A 22963-nucleotide genomic window follows, 5' to 3' on the forward strand; every position below is an offset into this window, starting at 1 on the left:
AAAGAACAAGGCTATTTTAAGTTAGGAAAGAAGTTACATTTTTCAAATATTATGGCAAGAAACCTTTTGGTTCCCTCTGCCTGGTTATTATCAAACATGCAGTGGAAAAAGTTAGTTTTTATGAAAATATAATTTATATCATAATTATTACAATGTTAGCTGCTTACCAGCACCAACTCATCATTGTATAGAAGTTACCTTTTGATTATAATCATTTAAAAAGTCTTGCTAATATTGAAATATACATAAACAAAATGATATAAGGTGTTACGCTTATTTCAATATAAAACAATGAGAGGTTGGGAGTAGGAGGGGTTATGGTTCAAATAAGAATACACGTGGGCTGATGACTGCTGTAGCTCATGATGGATATACACGGAGTTCACTGCATTATTCTTGCTACATTTGAGTACTGTTGAAACTTTGCATAATAAAAAGTAAAGGAAAAAATCATATTAAGTACTCAGTTTAATAAGAGGTCAATAGCTAAGGCAGTTGTGAAATACTATGGGTTAAAGTTGCAATTAAGATATTAGCATTCAAACTACAGAACTTATTTTAACATTTAAAATTCACTGCAGAACAAAGACTATGCAAAGACCAGTAAAAATGATTTATAATTTTGACTTAAAGGACACCAGATAAGTAATATATGTACAATAAGTTTATTTGTAGATTATCTCAGAATTAAGATGAGTAAATGATCATACCTGTAGGGAAACCTTGGGAATAAAAAACTTGAAATTGGACAAAAACCATGAATGTTCACATTAAGGATTAATCAAGAATTTCAATTATTTTTTTGCCCGAAAAACTGATTTATTGAAGTGTCAATGGTAGGAAGATATCTTTTTCTCACAGTTTTTCTTTTTTTTTTTTTATTTCAGCATATTATGGGGGTACAGATGTTTAGGTTACGTATGTTGCCCTTGCCCCCCTTTCCCCCCAAGTCTGCACGCTTGGAGAATTTCAATTTTAAAAAAATGTCAGGATGATACAAAAACCTAGCAATTTTTTTTTTTTTTGAGACAAGGTCTTACTCTGTTGCCCTGTCTATGGTGTAGTGACATCATTATAGCTTACTGCAACCTCAAACTCCTGGGCTCAAGTGATCCTTTCACCTCAGTCTGGGACTATAGGCACATGCTACCACACTTGGTTAATTTTTCTATTTTTTGTAGAGACGGGGTCTCGCTTTTGCTCAGGCCGGTCTCTAACTCCTGACCTCAAGTGATCCTTCTGACTCAGCCTCCCAAAGTGCTAGGATTACAGGCGTGGATCACTGTGCCTGGCCAATCCTAGCAATTTGAAAAACATATATCACAAAAAATAGTCCAAAATAAGAGGCTATAGAAAGCAATGAAGCTCAAGAGGCATAATGATATAACTGTCAAAAGTTTAACCACCTAAAATAATGATAAAAATGTCTAAGAATGATTGTGTTAGTAGGTGGAGAATTAAAACATCTGTCTTGGAATAAATGACACCCTTACCTACTAACTTGAGATTTTCTAAGTTCTCATATTACAAAATGCAGACATGGTATCTGCCAAACTAGTACTCCATAGCTCTCCAATTTGGTGGAAGTAGGAATGGGAGTGCATGGGGTAGCACAATTTGAATGGGCTTGTAAGGTATGATGTATTACTCAGACATGATATCCTAGCACCAGACCAAAACCTATTCTAGCAGCAAAGCTAAAGGATCAGTTATTATACTTCAGAAGGAAGAGACGCATAAAATTTGGCCACAGAAAATATGTACTTTTGGGTAGCTAAAGGGCACAAAAATAAAAACAGTAGCTAATCTGGCCAATTTAAGACCTTGGGATCCTTAACCAGGATAGTGAGTAGCAGAATGGGTAATGTGGAATTATCAATTTTGCTTAGGAAGAAATCAAACAACAACAACAATAATAAAAAGACTTGGGAAGAATCTATGTGAAAGATATTTCAAATGAAGAAAAACCCTTCCATATACCTGGTTCAAGTGTCACTGTATATCTCAAGACCTGGTCTAGGTCTCTCTTAACCTCATACTACCATTCAGTGACATTTGACTATAGGTAAATCACAACTATTACTGAAACTCACTTTCTTTATCTATAAAAAGATAGCAACGCCAACTTACATCTTGTGGAAGTCCCATGGAGAGAAGCGAGAAAGAAAGGGGCAGAGACTATTTGAAGTAACAATGCCAAAACCTCCTAGATTTGATGAAAGACATGAATATAAACACCCAAGAAGATCAATGAATTCCAAGTAAGATGAAGTCATAGAGACTCACACTGAGATACATTATAATAAAACTGTCAAAGGCCAAAAAAAGCGGGAGATTTTTGAAGGCAGCAAGAGAAGTGACTCATCACATAGAAGAATGTCTCAATAAAATTATCAGCAGATTTCTCATCAGAAACTTTGGAGGCCAGAAGGCAGAGAGTGGATATATTCAAAGAGCTAAAAGAAGAAAAACTGTGAACTAAGAATCCTATTTCCATCAAAACAGCCCACCAAAAGTGAGGAAAATATTAAGATACTCTCAGATGTACAAAACCTAAGAGAGTTTGTCACCACTAGAACTGCCCTGAAAGAAGTGCCAAAGGTCCTACAGGTTGAAATGAAAGGAAACCACACTGTAACTCAAAGTTTTACGAAGAAATAAAGATCTCAGGAAAGGTAAATACATATTAGGTAATTGTAAATATGTCATAATTGGTAATTATAAAAACATAATACATAATTATAAAAGCTATGGTTGTGCAAATCCACTTTTGGTTTTCTACATGATTTAAGAGACTAACACATTTTTAAAAATTACTGTAAAAAGTCAGCCTATAAGTCAGATCTACTCTGACTATAAAAGTTAATATTAGTAAATAATTAAAGTCAATATTCGTAAATAACTAAAAACAGTTGTTAATCTAAAAGCTAATATGACTAACTTTGGTTTGTAACTCACATTTTGTCTTCTACATAATTTAAGAATGTAATACATTAAAAAATTACTAGTTCCTGTTTTTGAACATACAACATATTAAGATGTAATTGTGTGACATCAGCAACTAAAAGGGGTAGGGACAGAGCTGTTAAAGGAGCAGAGGATTTTGTGTATTACTGAAGTTAAGCTGAAGCCTTCCCTGGTGAATTCTACCAAGCATTTGAAGTAAAACAAACACCAATCCTTTGCAAACTTTTCAAAGACAAATTAAGAGATAAGAATACTTCCAAACTCATTTTATGAGGCCAGCAGCCAAAGATACTACAAGGAAAGAAAACTATAGACCAATATGCTTTATGAATATTAATGGAAAAATCCCCAACAAAATACTAGCAACTGACATCAGCAGCATGAGGTCTGTCCAGAAAGTATCCAGCCATTATTAATATAACGAGAATGTTTTGCGTGACATTAATTTAACCTGGCAGCCAAGGAGAGTGGACTGTAATGCGCATGTGTGAACAATGATGAATTCACCATACTAGTCAGTGGGGTGCTAGACGTCGTTGAGTAAGCATGTGTATTGTGTGGCCGTCATGTTCAAGATGACTGAGAGAGTAGAGCAACAAAACTGCATCAAATTTTGCATTAAGTTTGAACATTCCTCCATGGAAACTATTCAGATGATGATTCAGAAGGCTTCAGAGATGATGCAACAAGTGCAGAACAAATAAAAGTGTGGCACAAACACTTTAAAGATGGTTGAGAATCTTTTGAAAGTGATCTACATTCTGGAAGGTCTACAATAATCAAAACACCTGAGAATGTTGAATGTGTATGGGTTAGGTTAAGAGAAGCTGGGAAAACTGTGTGAGTTACCAAGGTGCCTACTTTGAAGAAGACTGAGGCATCACTGTTCTATGCAAAGTATTTCTTGTATCTTCTTCAATAAATGTCTCTACTTTTCATGTTACATGGTTGGATACTTTCTGGACAGACCTCCTATCACAAGGTTGATACACCGTGACTATGTGGGATTTATTCGTGGAATATGAGGATGGTTCAACATATACAAATTGATCAATGTAATGTACCACATATTAACAGAATAAATGAAGAAAACCATGTGATCATCTCACTTGATGCACAAAAAGCATCTGATGAAATGTAACACATTTTCAGGATTAAAACACTCAACAAACTAGGAATAGAAGGAAATTATGTCAACATAATAAAAATCATATATATAATGCCCACAGTAAACATCATACTCAATGGTGAAAGACTGAAAGCTTTTTCTCTAAGATTAGGAAAAAGGCAAGGGTATCCGCTTTCTCCATTTGTATTCAACATAACACTAATTGAATAGTTAAAGTTGTAGCCAAAGCAATTGGGCAAGGAAAAGAAATAAAAGACATCCAAATTGGAAGTGAAAAATCGAAATTGTCCGTTCACAAATGCTATGACCTTGTATGTAGAAAACCCTAACAAAAATACTGTTAGAATTAACAAATGAATACAGAAAAGTAGCAGGATACAAAGTTAACATGCAAAAATCAGTTGCATCTTTTAACATTGAACAATCTAAAAAGGAAATTAAGAAAATAATTCCATTTATGATAATATCAGAAAGTACAAAATATTTAGGAATTAACTTAATGAAGGAGGTAAGACTTGCACAATGAAAACTACAATACATTTCTGAAAGAAATTAAGAAGACACATGAAGACTTCTGGTTCTAAAATGGTGGCACAGAAACAAGCTGGTTTTAATCCCAATCCCTCCACCCCAAGAAACCAAAAACATATATAAAGTGCTGAAATTATCACCAGAAATATCCCAGAACTCAAACATGAAGATGAGACAGTTTTGGGGGCCACATAGAAGTGAAAAAACTGAGCAAATGATAAGAGAACTGGACTTCCACATCTGAGAACATCAAACAGATGAGACCCAAATAAGACTACCCCAAGGCATATAAAGACAAAGACTGAAAGTGAAAGAGTGGAAAATGATATTCCATGTACCTGGAAACCATAAACGAGCAGGAATAGCTTTAATTACAACAGATAAAACAGAGTACAAATCAAAGACTGTAAAAGGAGACAAAGAACATCATTACGTAATGATAAATGGGGGTCAATTCAGCAAGAGGACATAACAATCATAAATAGTCAAAGCAATCCTGAGCACAAAGAACAAAGCTGAAGGCATCATACTACCAGACTTCAAAATTTACTCCAAAGCTACAGTAACCAAATCAGCATAATACTGACAGAAAAAAAGACACACAGACGAATGGAACAGAATGGAGAACCCAGTTATAAATCTACACAATTACAGCCAACTCATCTTCAGCAAAGGTGACAAGAACATACAACAGAGAAAGGAGTCTTTTCAATAAATGGTGCTAGGAAAACTGGATAACCACATGTGGAAGAATGAAAATGGACCCCTATCTCTCACACAAAAATCAAATGAAAATGAATTGAAGACTTAAATCTAAGACCTGAAACTATGAAAGAACTAGAAGAAAACTTTGGGGAAATGCTCCAGGACAAATGGGATTATATCAAGCTAAAAAGCTTCTGTATCACCAAGGAAACAATCAACAAAGTGAAGAGACAACCCACAGAATGAGAGTTAAAATATTTGCAAACTACCCATCTTACAAGGGACTGATAACCAGAATGTATAAGGAGCTCAACAACTCAACAGCAATTAAAAAAGTAATCTGATTAAAAATTTCAAAAAAAATCTGAATAGACATTTCTCAAAAGAAGAGATACAAATGGTCAACAGGTACGTGAAAAAATGCTCAACATCACTAATAATCAGAGAAATGCAAATCAAAACTACAATGAGATATCTTTTCACCCCAGTTAAAATGGCTTTTACCAATAAGGCAAAAAGGAATGCTGGCAAGAATTTGGAGAAAGGGGAACACTCTTATGCTGCTGATGGGAATTTAAATTAGTACAGCCACTATGGAGAATAGTATGGAGGTTCCTCAAAAAACTAAAAATAGCAATTCCACTACTGAATATATATGCAAAAGAAAGAAAACCAATATATGGAAAAGACATCTGTACTCCCATGTTTATTTGTAGCACTATTTGCAATAGCTGAAATATGGAATCAAACTATGTACCCAATGATGGATGAATGGATAAAGAAAATGTGGTATATATACATAATGAAATATTAATCAGCCATAAAAAGAATGAAATCCTGTCATTTGCAGCAACATGGATGGAACTGGAGGTCATTATGTTAAATGAAATAAATGTAATAAGCTGAGCACAGAAAGACAAATATCAAATGCTGTCACTCATATATGTGGGAGCTAAAAAACTAGATCTGATGAAGATAGTAGATTGGTCGTTACCAGAGGCCAGGAAAGATGTATGGGCAATAAAGATAATTTAATTAATGGGTAGAAATATTTGGTGTAACAAAAGAAATAAGACCTAGTGTTAGATCAGTAGGGTGACTATAGTTTATAATAATTTATTGTATATTTCAAAACAGCTAGAAGAGAAGAATTCAAAAGGTTGTAACATAAAGAATATTTAAGATGATGGATATTCCAAGTACACTGATTTGATCTTTACAAATTTTATGAATGTATTAAATTATCACATGTACCCTGAAACTATGTACATCTATTATGCAGCAATAAAAATATTAAGGAGACACAAACAGGAAGAGATTATGTTCATGGATTCGAAGACTTAATATTATCAAATTGTCAAATATTATCCAAAGCAATCTAGAGATTTAATGCAATTTCTTTCAAAATCCCAATGGTGTTAAAGAAACAAAAAAATCCATCCTAAAATTCATTAGGTATCTCACAGAACTCCGAACAGGCAAAACAATCCTGAAAAAGAACAAAGCTGGAGGACTCACAATTTCTGGTCTCAAAATTTACTACAAAGTTACAGTAATCAAAACAGTGTGATACTGGCATAAAGAAAGACATACATACTGTTGGAACAGAGTCTAGAAATAAACACTATACACAAAAATCACCTGAAAATGGATCTATGACCTAAATGTAAGACCTATAAGACTCTTAGAACAAAACACAGGGTAAAAGCTTCAAGATACTGGATTTGACAACGATTTTTGGATATGACACAAAGGCACAGATAATAAAAGAAAAAACAGTCAAACTGGACTTCATGAAAATTAACGAATTTGTGCTTCAAAAGATACAATCAACAGAATAAAAAGGCAATCTACAGAATGAGGGAAAATATTTGCAAATCTTATCTCTGTTAAGAGTTTGAGATCCAGAATATATAGAGAATTCCTAAAACTCAACAACAAAACCAAATAACCCAATTCAAAAATGGGCAAAGAACTTTCACAGACATTTTTCCAAAGAACATATATAAATGGCCAAAAGCACATGAAAATATGCTCAACATCAGGAATCACTGGGAAAATGCAAATCAAAACTACAATGAGATACCATTTCGTATCCATTTGTCTGGCTACAATTAATAAAACAGAAAATAACAAAAGTGTTGGTGAGGATATGGAGAAATTGGAACCCTTGAGCACTCTGGTGGGAATCTAAAATAGTACAACCACTGTAGAAAACAATATGGTGGTTCCTAAAAAGAAAATTAAAAACCAGAATTACCATATGATCAAATAATTCCACTTCTGGGTATAAACCACAAAGAACTGAGAGCCATGTCTTGAAGAGTTATTTTTACAACCATGTTCACAACAGCATTATTCATAATAGCTACAATGTGGAAGCAATCCAAGTATCCATTGATGGATGAATGGATATGGAAAATGTAGCATATTTATACACAAACACACACACAGTGGTACATTATTCAGCTTTTAAAAGGAAGGAAAATCTGACATAGGCTACATGAAGACATAATACTAAGTGGAATAAGCCAGCCACAAAAAGACAAATACTGTATGATTCTACTTATATGAGGTCCTTAGAGTAGTCAAAATCAGAGAACCAGAAAATAGAACTGTAGATGTCAAGAGCTGGGGGGGAGGAGGAAATGAGAAGTTACTGTATAATGGGTATAGAGTTTCAGTTTTGCAAGATAAAAAGACTTCTGGAGATAGATGATAGTAATGGCTGCCCAACAATATAAACACACTTAATACAACTTAATGAAAATTTAAAAATGGTTAAAATAGTAAATTTTAAGTTATATGGATTTTACCACAATAAAAAAAGTTGGTAAAAAATATTTAACCTCAATCTTATTATAAAAATGCATCACATAGGAATTTAAGGATATGCTACAGATTAAGTAGCTTGTTCTCTTTTTTGTCATACTCATGATAGAAGACAGATTGTGGCATTAATTTCATATTAAAGGAGGCTACAGTGTCATGAAAACTAAACGCAATGCGTGGACTAGCCAAAGGACCTGATCTGGTTTTTTTTTTTTTTTCCTTCTATAAAGCACATTATTGGGGCAATTGGTAGAATAGAATTAAGGTCTGTAGATTAGATAATAGTATTATATTAATGTTAATTTCCCAATTCTACCCATTGTACTATGGTAATATTCATGTTCTTAGAAAAAAGTATTTAGTATTATAAAATATTAGTATTTAGAGGCAAAGTGGCATGAATCTGCAACTTCTAAATGGTTCACAAAAAATAATAATATAAACACGTAGGAAGAAAAATCTGACAAAGCAGATGTGGGCGATCTGGGTAACAGCATATGACATTTCTCAGCACTACTCTTGCAACTTTCTTAAAGTCTGAAATAAAAGAACTCTCCAAAATCAAACAGAATATGGGAATTGCAGTCAGCTGTTAGTGTGTAATTTTAATTTTAATGGTTCACTTATATAATCCAAAGTATGCTATTATATTTAAGATTACCTATAAAATAACAATACATCGAATCATGTGTTAGATTACACTAATGATCCAATCATTTACAACCCAACATTCAGATGTTCTGTAAAATTTAAAAGGTCTGGGCCTACTGAGGTGGCCCACGCCTGTAATCCCTGCGCTTTGGGAGGCTGAGGCAGGAGCAATGCTTGAGGCCTCGAGTTTGAGACCAGCCTGGGCAACAGCGAGACTTGATCTCCACAGAAAAATTTTTAAAAAACTTGCCAGGCACAGTAGTGCACATCTGTAGTCCTAGCTACTCAGGAGGCTGAGGCAAGAAGATCACTTGAGCACAGGAGTTGGAAGTTACAATAAGCTATGATCATGCCACTGCACTTCAGCCTGGGCAACAGAGTGAAACCTGATCTCTACAAAAACAAAAACAATTAAAAAATAAAAGGTCCAGAGGCAATAGGATGTTCTGCTCTGGACATACCTCTAATGTAATTACTCTCACGTTATGTGGAAATTGTAAACTTGTCTCTTGCACAAACGGACAGTAGATTCCTAAAGGACAGAGGCCATGTTACATTCTTCTTAACATCTGTATGAATGTAATAATTGCAAAAAATTGAATGAAAACCAATCCACTCCAAAGCATATATTTGAATATTAAAAAAGACCTCCACACACACAAAATTAGCTATAAAGCATTTCAACAATACCTTAATTAAATGATAGCTCTTCAGAATTGGTAGAAATAAAGGTTTAAAGTACAGCATTTACTCTTGGGCAGAAAAAAGCCTCTGGATTTAATAGGCCAGTATCACAGAGATTAAGTAGTTACACCCCAGTTGGAAGAACCAGCATCTGTTCTATGTGGAGAAACTGAGGCTCTCAGAAGTTGAATAATTTCCCCACCATCACACATGTAGAAATGGGTGAGGCTAGGAAGTAGTGGAGTCAGGTCTGACTATAAAGTCTATGCTGTTTCTGCAACTTTGAGCAGCCATTTCTCTTGTACCATTTCTCTGTACCACTCTGTATAATAAATATGATAGCTCCTACTTGTAGGGGGCTTTCATAAAGCTCAAATGACACGATCAACATAAAAGTACTCTGAAAAGTATAAAAGTGTTCTACAAATAATATACTTAAAAAAATTATCATCTATTAATATATATCAATCAATTGATCTGTCTTTCTAATTTGCCTGATCTCAAGCTCATTTTGAAATAGGGTAATGTTACCTGCTCCCCATTTTAATAGATGAAGGGGTTATAAAACTCAGAGAGGGTAAGTAACTTGTTTGAGTGACAAACGCAGGACTAGACCCTAAATCTTTTGTTTTCTGCTTCTATTTCTATTACATCCTGATACGTCTAAATGTGAAGTAGTGGATCTTTAAAAGAAAAATCATATCCACTTATAAGATTAAAATTGGGTTATATGTTAAGTATGGTTTTCCAAATTTACTTGGAGAAAAACATTTTAATCCATTATATTAATTTTATAATATACATGTTATATTGATTAATTAGGAATACACTTATTCCGGAAAATGAGGCACAGTATTGGCTTCTCATATAATACAACATAAACTGTTAAAGTATCCTGCATTGACATTTATAGTGTATTTAAAACCTAAAGTGACACTAGGCAGAACAAATATGTCTTTTTCTTGTGTATATATCTTCATATTTTAAAAAACTTATTCTTTAGTTTATTGTCTCAAAGAAATATGAGATAACACTAATAACATGAACATCTAAGATTATGTGTCAGCTGCTATGTTGTGTACTTCACATGCATTAATTATCCTCTCAATCACTGTAAAAACACCTCAAGTTAGTACTACTATTCACCTTCAGTATTACAGATGAGTAAAAACATGCTCAGTGTGGTTAAGTAAACTGCTCAAAGTTACATAGCTAGTAAGTGGTAGGACTGGAATTCCAACCCAGGTCAATCTGACTCTAAAACCTGTATTTTTAACTACAAGGCTATGCAATGTATCAACAATTTCCAGGTGTAGTGGGAATGTTAAGTTAGGAACACTTAGAGTAAATAAATGAGAGAATTCTGAGCAGGAAAAGGCAGGCTTCCAACTGAATATAAGAACAGAGAATGGTTCAAAATCTCAAAGGATCCGGAAAACTATTTTAACACCAAAAGGTGGACGGAAGTGACAAGTAAAATAAACTTTCAGTTCTACTTTTAAAAAATGATACCAATAAACTTTATATACTTGGAAAGATGTTACATCATTACGATGCTATTAATACAATAACCCTTAGCTGCTCAGAATTACATTTTACATATAAATTCAATTTCTTCTCTGAAGTATAAACAGAATATCCATTTGGATTTATCCATTCAATTCTTGGTGGTTTTATAATGACTTAATTTTTAATGATTTTCATAAAGGGTTAAAGATTATATAGACGTATAGTATTATAATTGCTACAATTCAGTCTTATTATAGAAATATTATAATGAAGTCATTTTAATTTCTCCTAGAATCCTCTTTTGTATGAATGTTCCTATTGATGTCTACTTTTTAGGAGAGGGAAAGGGCATTGAGATGTGAACAATTATAGTTGCTATCTCATTTTTCCCCAATGGACCTTATTTTGAAATTGCATTTATACAGCAAACATATGTTTACCTAGATTTTTTGCTACAGATAAATAACAGTAAAAATATCTATGGATGCATTTATTTACACTTTAAATGACATAGAGATCTTTCACACCAAAGATCATTATCATATTAATAATATTACCATTATTTTGACTTTGGATAACTGTTGGAAGGGCAGTTAATTTCTCAATTAAACCACCTCTTGAGACTAGAAAAACTGTGAAAACAAAAAATTATCAGATTTTCTAATATTTGGCTTTTTAAAAACTGTTACATATAATTTTTTAAAATAAATTTTATTTTTGAATGGTTTTAGATATACAGAAAAGTTGTGAAGATTACACAAAGAGCTCCCACATACTTCAGATACATCGGCTATTATTTTTAGCTAATAACTGAAGAAAGAATATTTTCAAAGAAGATAAATATATACTGGGAAAGAAAGCACTATATAAAATTATACAGCCAGTACAATATCAGGAGTACAATGATTTTTACTATCTTTAGAAAATAACCAAAATTTCCCAAAGCAAAAATATTTAAAAACTGTTTTAAAAAGATTTATAAGTACAAAAGGCATGTATATCTAAGGAGGTTCAATATTATGAAGATGAGGTTAGAATGTGTTCTACTTCATAGACAACCTAACAAAATGGTAAATGTTGAACACATTTTATATTAAATCTCAAATACTTCCCTAAAATTACCAATTGAAGCCCCAAGTAAATTACCAAATCTAACAAAAAACCGCTAAAACAGTTTTAAAAGAATACAAACAAAACGTTAAAAGCAAATGAAATTTTTATAAAGAAAAGAAACTAATAAAAACCTGTGTTATGGTGGGTAGGATGACAGTATTCTCAGCAGGGACTGGCAGGACAGGGATCACAGGGACAGTGGGAGAAGAGGGAACAGCTTCTGTTGGCTAAAAATCATCAATGACAAAAAATCAGGAAAAACACCAAAATAAAAGGGAACACATAACAAAAAATTGTGCCATACAGATAAATTATAGTTTTCAGAAACAATTAAGAAACAGGTAAAATATTAATATATTGTAATTTAAATGAGAAAATGCTCAGCAGAAATTATTTTAGAAATAATTATACCTCCAATAATAATTTTAATGTCTCTATAGTTAAAATACTCTTTACATGTTTCAGTGGAAATAACAAAAGAAAATCACTAATAATACTCTTCCTCTAAGAGATAAGACACTTGCTTCACAGAGTGCAAAATATTTTTCTAGCATTCATTACATATTTGAATGCAAAGAGGAAAGCAGCAAACCACCAAAAGTAATTTTATTAGCCGTCAGGCAGATAATGAGAGTTTATAAATCCACAGATATAAAAGTCAAAGGACCTCAAAATGGAATTTATGACATTTTAAATAATCTGTGCTATTAACCTTTATTATCAAGAATAGTAATAACACGCTTCAGTCTGTATGTAATTAGTTCAACTAACATTCATTGTTTACCATGTGCCAGACATATTTGGCAAAAATGAAAAAAAAGTAGAGAGAATTCTTGTAATTTAAACTAAGAAGTTCAGTACTTATGCTTAATTACTTGGCTCAAGTAATTAAACATAAATGTTAATGTTTATTTAGATTGATTCAATTATTTAAAAAAAAATGTAACGGGAACACAGGAAAGGTGTTTTGTAACAAGACCCAAGATTAATCCCTAAACTAGATTAATCCATAAATATTTGCTATACAAATGACATATACATGTAAGAAAAACACTAACATCAAGTGGATGAGAGGACAGTGTGCATTAACAGACTTAAAACAGGAAAAACAAACTGCTAAACTTTAAACGATGTTTATCATCACTGATAAATGCAAAATAAAATGACAAAGATGACCTTTTCTTTGCCTGTCAAATTAGTCAATCAAGATTTATTAAAAATGTATGGAGTCTCTTCAACAACGGTGCTGAGACAACAGGATATCCACATTCAAAAGAATACAGCTGGACCCCTACCTCACATCACATATAAAAATTAACTCACAATAGATTAACAATCTAAATATAGGATCTAAAACGATAAAACTCTCAGAAGAAAACATATGGGTAAATTTTCATTCACCTTGTGTTTGGCAATGGATTCTTAGTTATGTTACCAAACATGTAAGTGACAAAAAAAAAAATCAATTAGATTTCATCAGAATTAAAACCTTTTGTGTACCAACGGGTATTGTTAAGAAAGTGAAAATACAACCTATAGAATGGGAGGACATATTTGCAAATCATACATCTGATAATGGTTTAATATTCTGACATTTAAAGAACTCCTACAACTCAACAACAAAAAAGTAACTCAACAACCTAATTAAAAAAATGGGTTAAAGACTTGAATAGACATTTCTGCAAAGATATACAACTGGCCAATAAGCATATGAAAAGATGCTCAACATCATTAGTCATTAGGGAAATGCAAATCAAAGCTATAATATCACTTCACACCTACTAGGAAGGTATACTATAATTAAAACAAAACAAAAAACAACAACATAACAACTGGTGGTAAGAATGTGGAGAAACTGGAACCCTCATGCACTGCTGGTGGGAATATAAAATGGTAGTCTCTGTGAAGTCCCAGAATTAGCATGTGATCCAGCAATTCTACTCCTAGATATATACCCAAAAGTAGTGAAAACAAGGACTCAAATAATTGTATGCCAATCTTCAATGAAGCATTATTCACAATAGCCAAAAGTGGAAACAAATCAAGTGTCTATCAGCAGATGAATGGATAAACAAAATGTGGTATATACATACAATGGATGTTCAGCCTAAAAGAAGAATGAAATTCTGATACAGGATAGAAGCTGGATGAACCTTGAAAACATTACGCTAAATAAAATTACCAGATACAAATGAACAAATTTGATTCTACTTAAATGGTAAGTTTTGTTATACATATTTTACCACAATAAAAAAATTTCAAAAAACTTTTTTGAAATGCACGATAACATGTCCTCTCACATTCCTGCTGGATACATAAATTCATACATATTTTAGGAAAAGCAATTTGGTAATAAATATCTAGAGCTTTAAAAATGTCTGAACTCTGACTTAGTAATTCTGAAAATCTACCCTAGGGAAATAATTTAAAAATTCAATGTTTTAATACTCATATAAGGTATTCTCTTGAATATTGTTTATATTTGGGGAATTGTGGAATATTCTCAATGTCCAAATATGTCAGAATGGTTAAATAAATGATAATTACATAATGTCAAATATTATGTAGCAATTAAAAATTATCTGTGAGAACAGTTTATAAGTCACGGGGTATTGCTTATGACATAACATTAAGTAACAAAGGAAAGATGAAATTCAAGTAAAAAAAAAAAGTATAGAAATGTTTGAAAAGTTAATCTCTGGAGGCAGGATTATGAGTGGCTTTTTACCCCTGGCTTCTTTATTTTGAATTCTACTTTTCCAATTGTCAACAATGAATGATATTATAAATGCAGGGTGAGTGATAGGACATCTGCTGTGCATATTAAGAGACAAACAATTATCTTTTACTATCGCAATCTCTAGAAAATAAACTGAAAATGTATTTCACATTAATTGTTCTAAAAGATACTACAAATTTCAATGATGTTATAAGAATATTAGAGTTGAAGAAGCTAAGGGTCCAATTTAATCCTTCCTTTTACAACTGAGGTTCAGGTTACAAAAGGTAGGTTGTCTAAGCTTTAGGGAATTAAGAAAATAATTCCTGTACTCCTATAACCTGGATTTCTTATGTCCTGTAGAAAGAGATTTTAAACCATTGAATTTTGCATTCTCTCTCTCTTGCTCGCTAATGTTCCCAGTCCAAATTAAGTTCCCAGGTTGGGATGATGAAAAAGTTCTGGAGATAGAGTGGCAATATTTGCACAACATTGTAAAACGTACTTAATGCCATGGAATTCTACATTTAAAGATGGTTAAAATGGTAAATTTTATGTCATGTATATTTTACGACAATTCAAAAAAAGGACATTGTGAATAAAGCCTCTGTGGGTTTGGCTTGGGACTCCAATCACCATTTATATATTGTTCTTATAGAAAAAATATTCTGAATTCCATGAAATTAAAATTAATTACAATGGTAACCAATTTTCATTGGAATACTTATATGACCTTTTAAAAATGTCTGAAAACCCATAAGTTCTGACTCCTAATTTATGATTAAGTATGAGAAAAGGGTGGTTTTGAAAGACTGTTGCTGGATCAACTGGATCGATTTATGAAAAATCAAATGAATACTGATCCCTACACATTAAACCATACATAAAATCAATTCCAGATGGTTTGCTCACATAATTGACAGAAGTAAACAAAATAAAGCTTCTAGAAGATAATACGGTAGAATATCATCATTACCCTGGTGTAGACCAATAACTTCTTAAACAGGAAAGTGCACGTTGTTGAAGCCCAAGCGGGGTGAGGAGAGTATCTGTGTGCAGGGAGTAAAGGGGAGGCAGCAGCCTGGCACAGGGTGTTGGAGCCTGGGCAGGGTGAGGAAGGTGTCCACATGGGCAGAGCAGTGGCAAGAGCCTGACGTGTTGTTGGAACCCAAGTGAGACAGAGTATGTATGAGGGAGCAGTAGGTTTGGGGGCATCAGTAGGGTAAAAGGGGAATCTGTTGGAGCTTGAGCAGAGTGAGGAGGGTGTCGATTTGGACAGCAGATATTGGTAGCAGATTGCTTAAATACAGGGGATTTTGATCCAATAAATAAATACACAAAGGATAATAGGAATAAGGTTCCTCACGTCAGAAAAGGAAGTTACAAATACAGAAAGGTAGAAAATTAGCATAAGACCTACGGTGTTAGACTAAAATTGGAGGTATTGGCATAAACGTGTGGTTTTATGTGTACACACACACACACACACACACACACAGAAATAGCCATAAATACGTGTGTGTGCGTGTATGTACATATATTCCCTAGCTCTGCCCATTGAGAGAACGTGGGAACAGTTAATACCACAACAGCATGAAAATATCTAGCACCAAGATCTTAATTTCTAAATACTCATTCTCCAGTAAAAACAAAACATGGGCCCTTGGAGAAATGGCTGATTCCAGCGCTAGAGCTTAGCAAGTACAATATGAGCCTAGACATCTTGCTGTGCCAGAAAATAAGGAAGTGCTCAAAGAATAATGAGGGTATGACAAAGGACATAGAAGTTGGCTTGCAGGGCTGCCATTGGCCAGACTGGGAACAATCTGAAACTCAATAAATAATGATAACTATGGCATAAACCCCCTGAATAAAACAGGAATCTGAGAGTCCATACTGATATAAACAAATACGTGAATAGATAAATGGAAACAAGAGACAGCATTTCCTTACAACTGAATGCCAACTAAAAAATGTTAGAATGATGGAACTACAAAATCATCATTTGGCAACAATCATAGTATTGATTCATTAAAGAAACATCAATGGATGTTAAAACTTCCTGCTGCTGTTGAGTGGAACTTCCATTCCAGCGGATGAATGTTTGAATGGATGCACACACATGTAAAAGTATCCCCCCTCAAAACACTTCTTAATTATAATGGAGAAACCTAGGAGATAGTCTCTTAATCAAGTGATCAAATTTAACATCCCAGTAATGGGATAAATCGAAATCATGTGCTATCTGATAGAGTGTAATGAAAGCATACCATTTCTGTCATATTCCTATCAAAGATACATAACCTGAATCTAATCATTAAACATCAGACAAACCCAAAGTGAGTGATATGCTACAAAATAACTGGTTGTAGTCATCAAAAGTGTCAAAGTCATGAAAGTCTAAAGATTTCCTTAACTTCAATTCTATAAAAACAGCTTTACTGAGGTAAAACTGAAATAAAAAGTGCACATATTTAATGTATACAATTTGATGAGTTTGCACATATGCACATACCCATGAAGTCATCACCACAATCAAGGTAATAAACATACCCATCACCTCTAAAAGTTTCCTTGTACCTTGTTGCTGTTTTTTGCTTTTGTTTTGTTCTTATAAGAACACTAAAATTTTATTTTTAAAATGTTTGAAAATGTCACAATGTAATATGTTATTTTATTTTCTTATTCATAGTCTCCAGTCTTAATAATAATAGGGTAAGATAATAGCTGATTAATAATACACTTTTATATAAAAATAAGACAAAGCTACAAGCACAAATTTTTTTCCACTGGGCAGTTGCTCTGTAAAACCCCTTGTGATAAACTAAAAATCCTTTAATGTTACATTTAAACTCCACTATAACCTTTTGTCTCTGAGTCTCTTCTAGAATGTATCTTTAGATAAAGATCTGAATACCATTTTAAAAGATTCCTAAAATAACTTACACTATTGTAACCCACACTACACTCTCTAGGGCACTGAGTAAGTGCTTTTAAAAAGAACATATGCCCCTGCCTCTTCCTTAAGGGAGGCAAATACTGATGGGAAAGTCTTCAAATGACATATCAACACACAATTTCCAAGCCACAACTGATAATCAATTCTGGTAACAAAGAATTACAGAACAACAAAATAGTTCATTTAGTTTACTTAAAAATATAGCTCTAAACAAATAATCAAATGAAGGTTGACTGATGAGGAACAGCATAGATACTAGATGTGATAATAGGGTAAAATTAAAAGAGGATGTTTTGAGCACAGGAATGAGGACATGGTAAAATTCTAGAGAGCTGTAATAAGATTCTAAATTGCAAAATGTAAAACTTAAGATTCTAATATAAATAATGAAGCAGCAATATACAGTAACCATTATATTTGGGTTATTACAGAAGGAATTCAGCACAGCATTTTAAATTTGAAAAGTCTTATATAACTATTTCATTAATTAGGCAATGACTACTATGCCATCATCCTTGTTCTGCTCCATTTGTATCACTCAATAACATCAGCTCAAAAGGTTTTTTTTGGTTGTTGTTGTTTTTAAATCTTGACCATGTGACTAGCAACAGTCTCAGTTGTTTCTATCCATAGCAATACCATGGAATCATTAGCTTCTGAGGCTGCCTTTAGAGACTTGTTTCCATGACAACAGAGGCTATAATATTAACACTGTCTCAAGGAACACTGCAGAAAATTGTACATTTCTGTAAAATAACTGGATAGAGTATACATATTTTTTAAAGTACCTTTTTAAAATCAGTATCAAGTTGACATCTATCTCAAAATGTTTAAACTGATTTGTTTTTAGAGCTTCTTACTAATTTTCTCTATAACATTGTATTTTACAACGAAGTTGAGATCTTGAAATTATGAAACCAGCAATTAAAATGCAGATTTTCATAAAAGTAGTCAGAAGCCTCAGCAGGTACAGTCATGTACATAACATGTACTGTACATCTACATTATGACCATGTACCACCCTTCCTCACTTCCATTTATTCAAAAATAAATGTATATTGAGTGAGCCTACTACCTTTATTAAATCCCTTTCTGCTTAAAGTAGCTAAAGTGGTTTTTATTGCATGGATATGAATCCTGATTGATACAGGAAAAGACAGAAGGGACAATTTAGGAGGCTACTATGAAAATCCACCCGAGAGGTGACCAGTGGCTTAAACTGAATGGTGGTAATGGTGAAAATGGACATGAGTAGTTGAATCAAGACAGATTTTGAATGTAGAGATGGTATATTTTGGTGATTAATGGGAAGTCACGAGTAAGGAAGGACTGTTAAAAGTAACATTCACGATGGCCACTAAAAATTATCTCTTACACCATAGTTAGTCCCAGGGTTAAAAGAGTTGCAAGGCTACCTAAATACATTTAAAAAATATTTTCTCACTAAATTATTAAAATGATTTTCATAGCATAAGATGAAACTCCAAAGAAGATAAGCGAAACCATACTACCAGGTAACTGATAATGCTTATATTTTACATTAACATGTTACATGAATGGGGTAAACTAAGCTTAGAATATACACAAAGGTTCAATAAAGTCTAAGAAAACTGATGCCATATTTTCAGGGAAAATGAAATACATGAGTTAGCAAAGCTTTTGGTATCAATATCTTAGATGACAAAGAAAAGTAACCACATGGAGCGCTACTGTTGGTTAATAAGGATCTTATTTTGGTTTTGTATAACATAATTAATATTGTTAATCCAAGTTCTTTGGTCCTTTGTTTAAAGATGTATTATGCTATAATGAGGCATGTTTCTCTGATGAAATGTCAAAGAAGCTATCTGAGAGTAAGAGAGAAACCAGGAAAAAACTGCAAGCTTTTTGAATGTTTATAGAAGGATAAAACATAGCACAGCAGATTTATGAAAACTCTGCTTGGGAATCACTGCACTCAATCGGGATCCAGTACCTTCAGAAAAAGGTGTTTTTCATGGCTTAAATCTGTATCTTATTTGATTCAAATGCCCTTTTGCCCTGTCACTGCAAACAGGTACTGTCAATATACACTGGTGCAGTAACAACAACAACAAAAAAAGCACATTATTCAAACCAGTTTCATAAGACATCTGTGTCATAACTATCTCAGAAGCAAACATCTATGAAATTAGATACATTTTAAAACAAATCACTTAAGTGTATTAAAATACAAATTTTTAAATTTAAAATAACAAAGGGGAAACAGGAAAAAAGATTTAGCAATTAATTCTAGTATAAAAACATGAGGACAAATTTGTCAGTACCCAGGCATATCATCTAGTTCATGAATCTATTTCTACTTGCAAGATTCATAATATTCAGTTAAGGTTTCTTATCCCTTCATTATGAAAAGACAGTATTCTACCATTATTCAGATTATGGTCTTGTACCAGGAAAGGATAAACCAACCACTAAAAATTTAAAGTAAACAAGAGACCTAAAACTTAAATTTAAAGACATGGTTACATAATTAATAGGGATGAAAGTATCAACTGCAATATGCTTTTTTACCTGATTTTTATCATAATGTGGCTAGAGAAACATGTGCAGCCCTAGCTTCATGTCTACTAACCTAAAATGGGCCCTTAATGTTTCCTAGTAATCATATTTGCCCTATTTATTCACTCTTCTACAGGTTCCAATGATTCAGGCCCCTGTTAACTCTCTCTAAAGCTGTCTTCTATTCCCCTGCCCTCTCACTGTTTCAGGCATATTAACCTCCCTGCTGCTCTCTAAATATCTTATACATCCTCAGAGACTTTTTATTTCCTATTCCTCTGCCTAGAATGCTCTTGTCCAGATATCTACATAATTCAGCCACAGCTTTACTCAAATATCACCTTCATGTTGAAGCCGCTCTTAGTTATCCTATCAAACTCTCTCCACAAAAATATACACATTTCCTATTGTCTTCTTGCTTTATCTTTCCTCCAGAATACCACATATAGTCATGTGCTGCATATCAACATTTTAGTCAACAATGGACTACATGTATGATGGTGGTCCCAAAAAATTATAATGGAGCTGAAAAATCCCTATCATCTAATGACATTGGTAGCTGTTATAAGTCACAGTTAACACATTACTCACGTGGTCGTGGAAAGGCTGGTATAAACAAACCTACTGAGTTGCCAGTTGTATAAAAATATAGCACATACTGTTATGTACAGTACATAATACTTGATAACAATAATAAGCTATGTTACTGATTTGTGTGTTTACTATACTATAATTGTTCTCATTAGGGTGTACTCCTACTTATAAAAAAAAAAGTTAACGGTAAAACAGACTCAGGCCAGTTCTGCAGGTCAGTTCTTCGGGAGGTATTCCTGCAGAAGGCATTGTTATCATAGGAGATGACAGCCAGCCCACACATGTTATCGACCCTGAAGACCTTCTAGTGGGATAAGATATGGAGGTAGAAAGACAGTGATATTGATGATCCTGACCCTATGTAGGCCTAGGCAAATGTGTGCTTGTTTCTTTGTTTTTGGCAAAAAGTTTTTAACAAGTTTTAAAAATAGAAAAAAGCTTATATAATAAGGATATAAAGAAAGAAAATGATTTTGTATAGCTGCAAAATGCTTTTGTGTTTTAAGCTAAATGTTATTACAGAAGAATCAAAAAGTTAAAAATTTAAAAGTTTATAAAGTAAAAAAGTTATAGTAAACTGAGGTTAATTTATTATCGAAGAAATTTTTATACATTTAGTATAGCTAAGTGTACAGTGTTTATAAGGTCTACAGTAGTGTACAGTGGTGTCCTAGGCCTTCGCATTCACTCACCACTCACTCAATGACTCACCCAGAGCAACTTCCAGTCTTGTAAGCTCCATTCATGGTAAGTGCCCCACATAGGTGTACCACTTTTTTTACTGTATTTATCATGCTATCTTTTATACTGTAATTTTACTGTACCTTTTCTATGTTTAGGTATGATTAGATACACAAATACTTATCATTGTGTAACAACTGCCTACAGTATTCAGTACAGTAACATGCTGTACAGGTTTTGCGGCCTAGGAGCAATAGCTATACCATATAGCTTAGGTGTGTAGTAGGCTGTACCATTTAGGTTTGTGTAAATATACTCTATGGTGTTCGCATGATGATAAAATCACCTAACGCATTTCCCAGAACATATTGCTGTCATTAAGTGATGTGTGATTGTATTCTAGCTAATTATATTTATTATCTGTCTTCCTGTACATTTTTTTATTTTTTGGAAACAAAGTCTTACTCTACTGCCCAGGCTAGAGTGCAGTGGTGTCATCACAGCTCACTGCAACCTCCAACTCTTAGACTCAAGGAATCCTTCTGGCTCAGCCTCCCAAGTAGCTAGGACTACAGGTGCACATCACCACAAAGGGCTAATTAAAAGAAAATTTTTTTGTAAAGGCAGCATCTCACTATGTTGCCCAGGCTGGTCTTGAACTTCTGGGCTCAAGCAATCCACTCACCTCAGCCTCCCAAACTGCTCAGATTACAGGTGTGAGCCACCGTACCTGGCCTCTATTCCCCTACTTTAACATAAGATCTGTAAGAGCAGGGATTTCTGTTCTGTTCAATCCTGTATGCCCAGAACCTAGAAAAGTGCACATAGGAAGTATTTTACATACTTGTCGGGTGAATGAAGCTATATGACTGCCAAAAGAGGTAAATTTCATTAGCACTATAAAATGACTTAGGAAATAGATTATTTGGTACACTCATCCCTCCCTTTTTTCATGCTATTAAATATATGCATAGCAGACATCGCTAAAAGGTTCTTCCTGTGTTCTTGGGCAGCCACTACCAATTAGAAGGTGTTCAAGATGTTCTATAATTTGACCTCAGAAGTTTGAAAATGTAAAAATGCCAAAAAATTGCCAGTTTCATGTCATTCTCTATCTAGTAATAACAAATTATCTAATAATATCCTGTGTCAAAATAAACATGTCTTAATCAAGTACATTCGCTTAAAAGATTTTCATCTATTTTCTTTTCAAATTGCATTAGAAAATGAATCTTCTCAACGAGAGTTCATATTTAAAACCTGTGTTGCCGGGCGCGGTGGTTCACGCCTGTAATCCTAGCTCTTTGGGAGGCCGAGGTGGGCGGATTGTTTGAGCTCAGGAGTTCGA

The 22963-nt window shown here is 33.4% G+C and overlaps 1 protein-coding gene across 7 annotated transcripts in view; it reads right to left on the reverse strand.

The window, feature by feature from the left end:
• The window catches only part of DLG1 (discs, large homolog 1 (Drosophila)), a 277439-nt gene that overhangs the window by 137112 nt on the left and 117364 nt on the right, over positions 1-22963 (reverse strand). For 4 of the 7 annotated variants that reach the window (XM_012641549.1, XM_012641542.1, XM_012641534.1 and 1 more), the window contains one exon: positions 12253-12348. The exons of the other annotated variants lie outside the window; for them this stretch is intronic. In XM_012641549.1, coding sequence (XP_012497003.1) covers positions 12253-12348 — 96 coding nt within the window. The remainder of the gene's footprint in view (positions 1-12252; positions 12349-22963) is intronic. 7 annotated transcript variants of the gene reach the window in all.

Source organism: Propithecus coquereli, unplaced genomic scaffold (assembly GCF_000956105.1).
Source record: "Propithecus coquereli isolate 6110/MARCELLA unplaced genomic scaffold, Pcoq_1.0 Scaffold10, whole genome shotgun sequence".
Classification (NCBI taxonomy): Eukaryota; Metazoa; Chordata; class Mammalia; order Primates; family Indriidae; genus Propithecus; species Propithecus coquereli.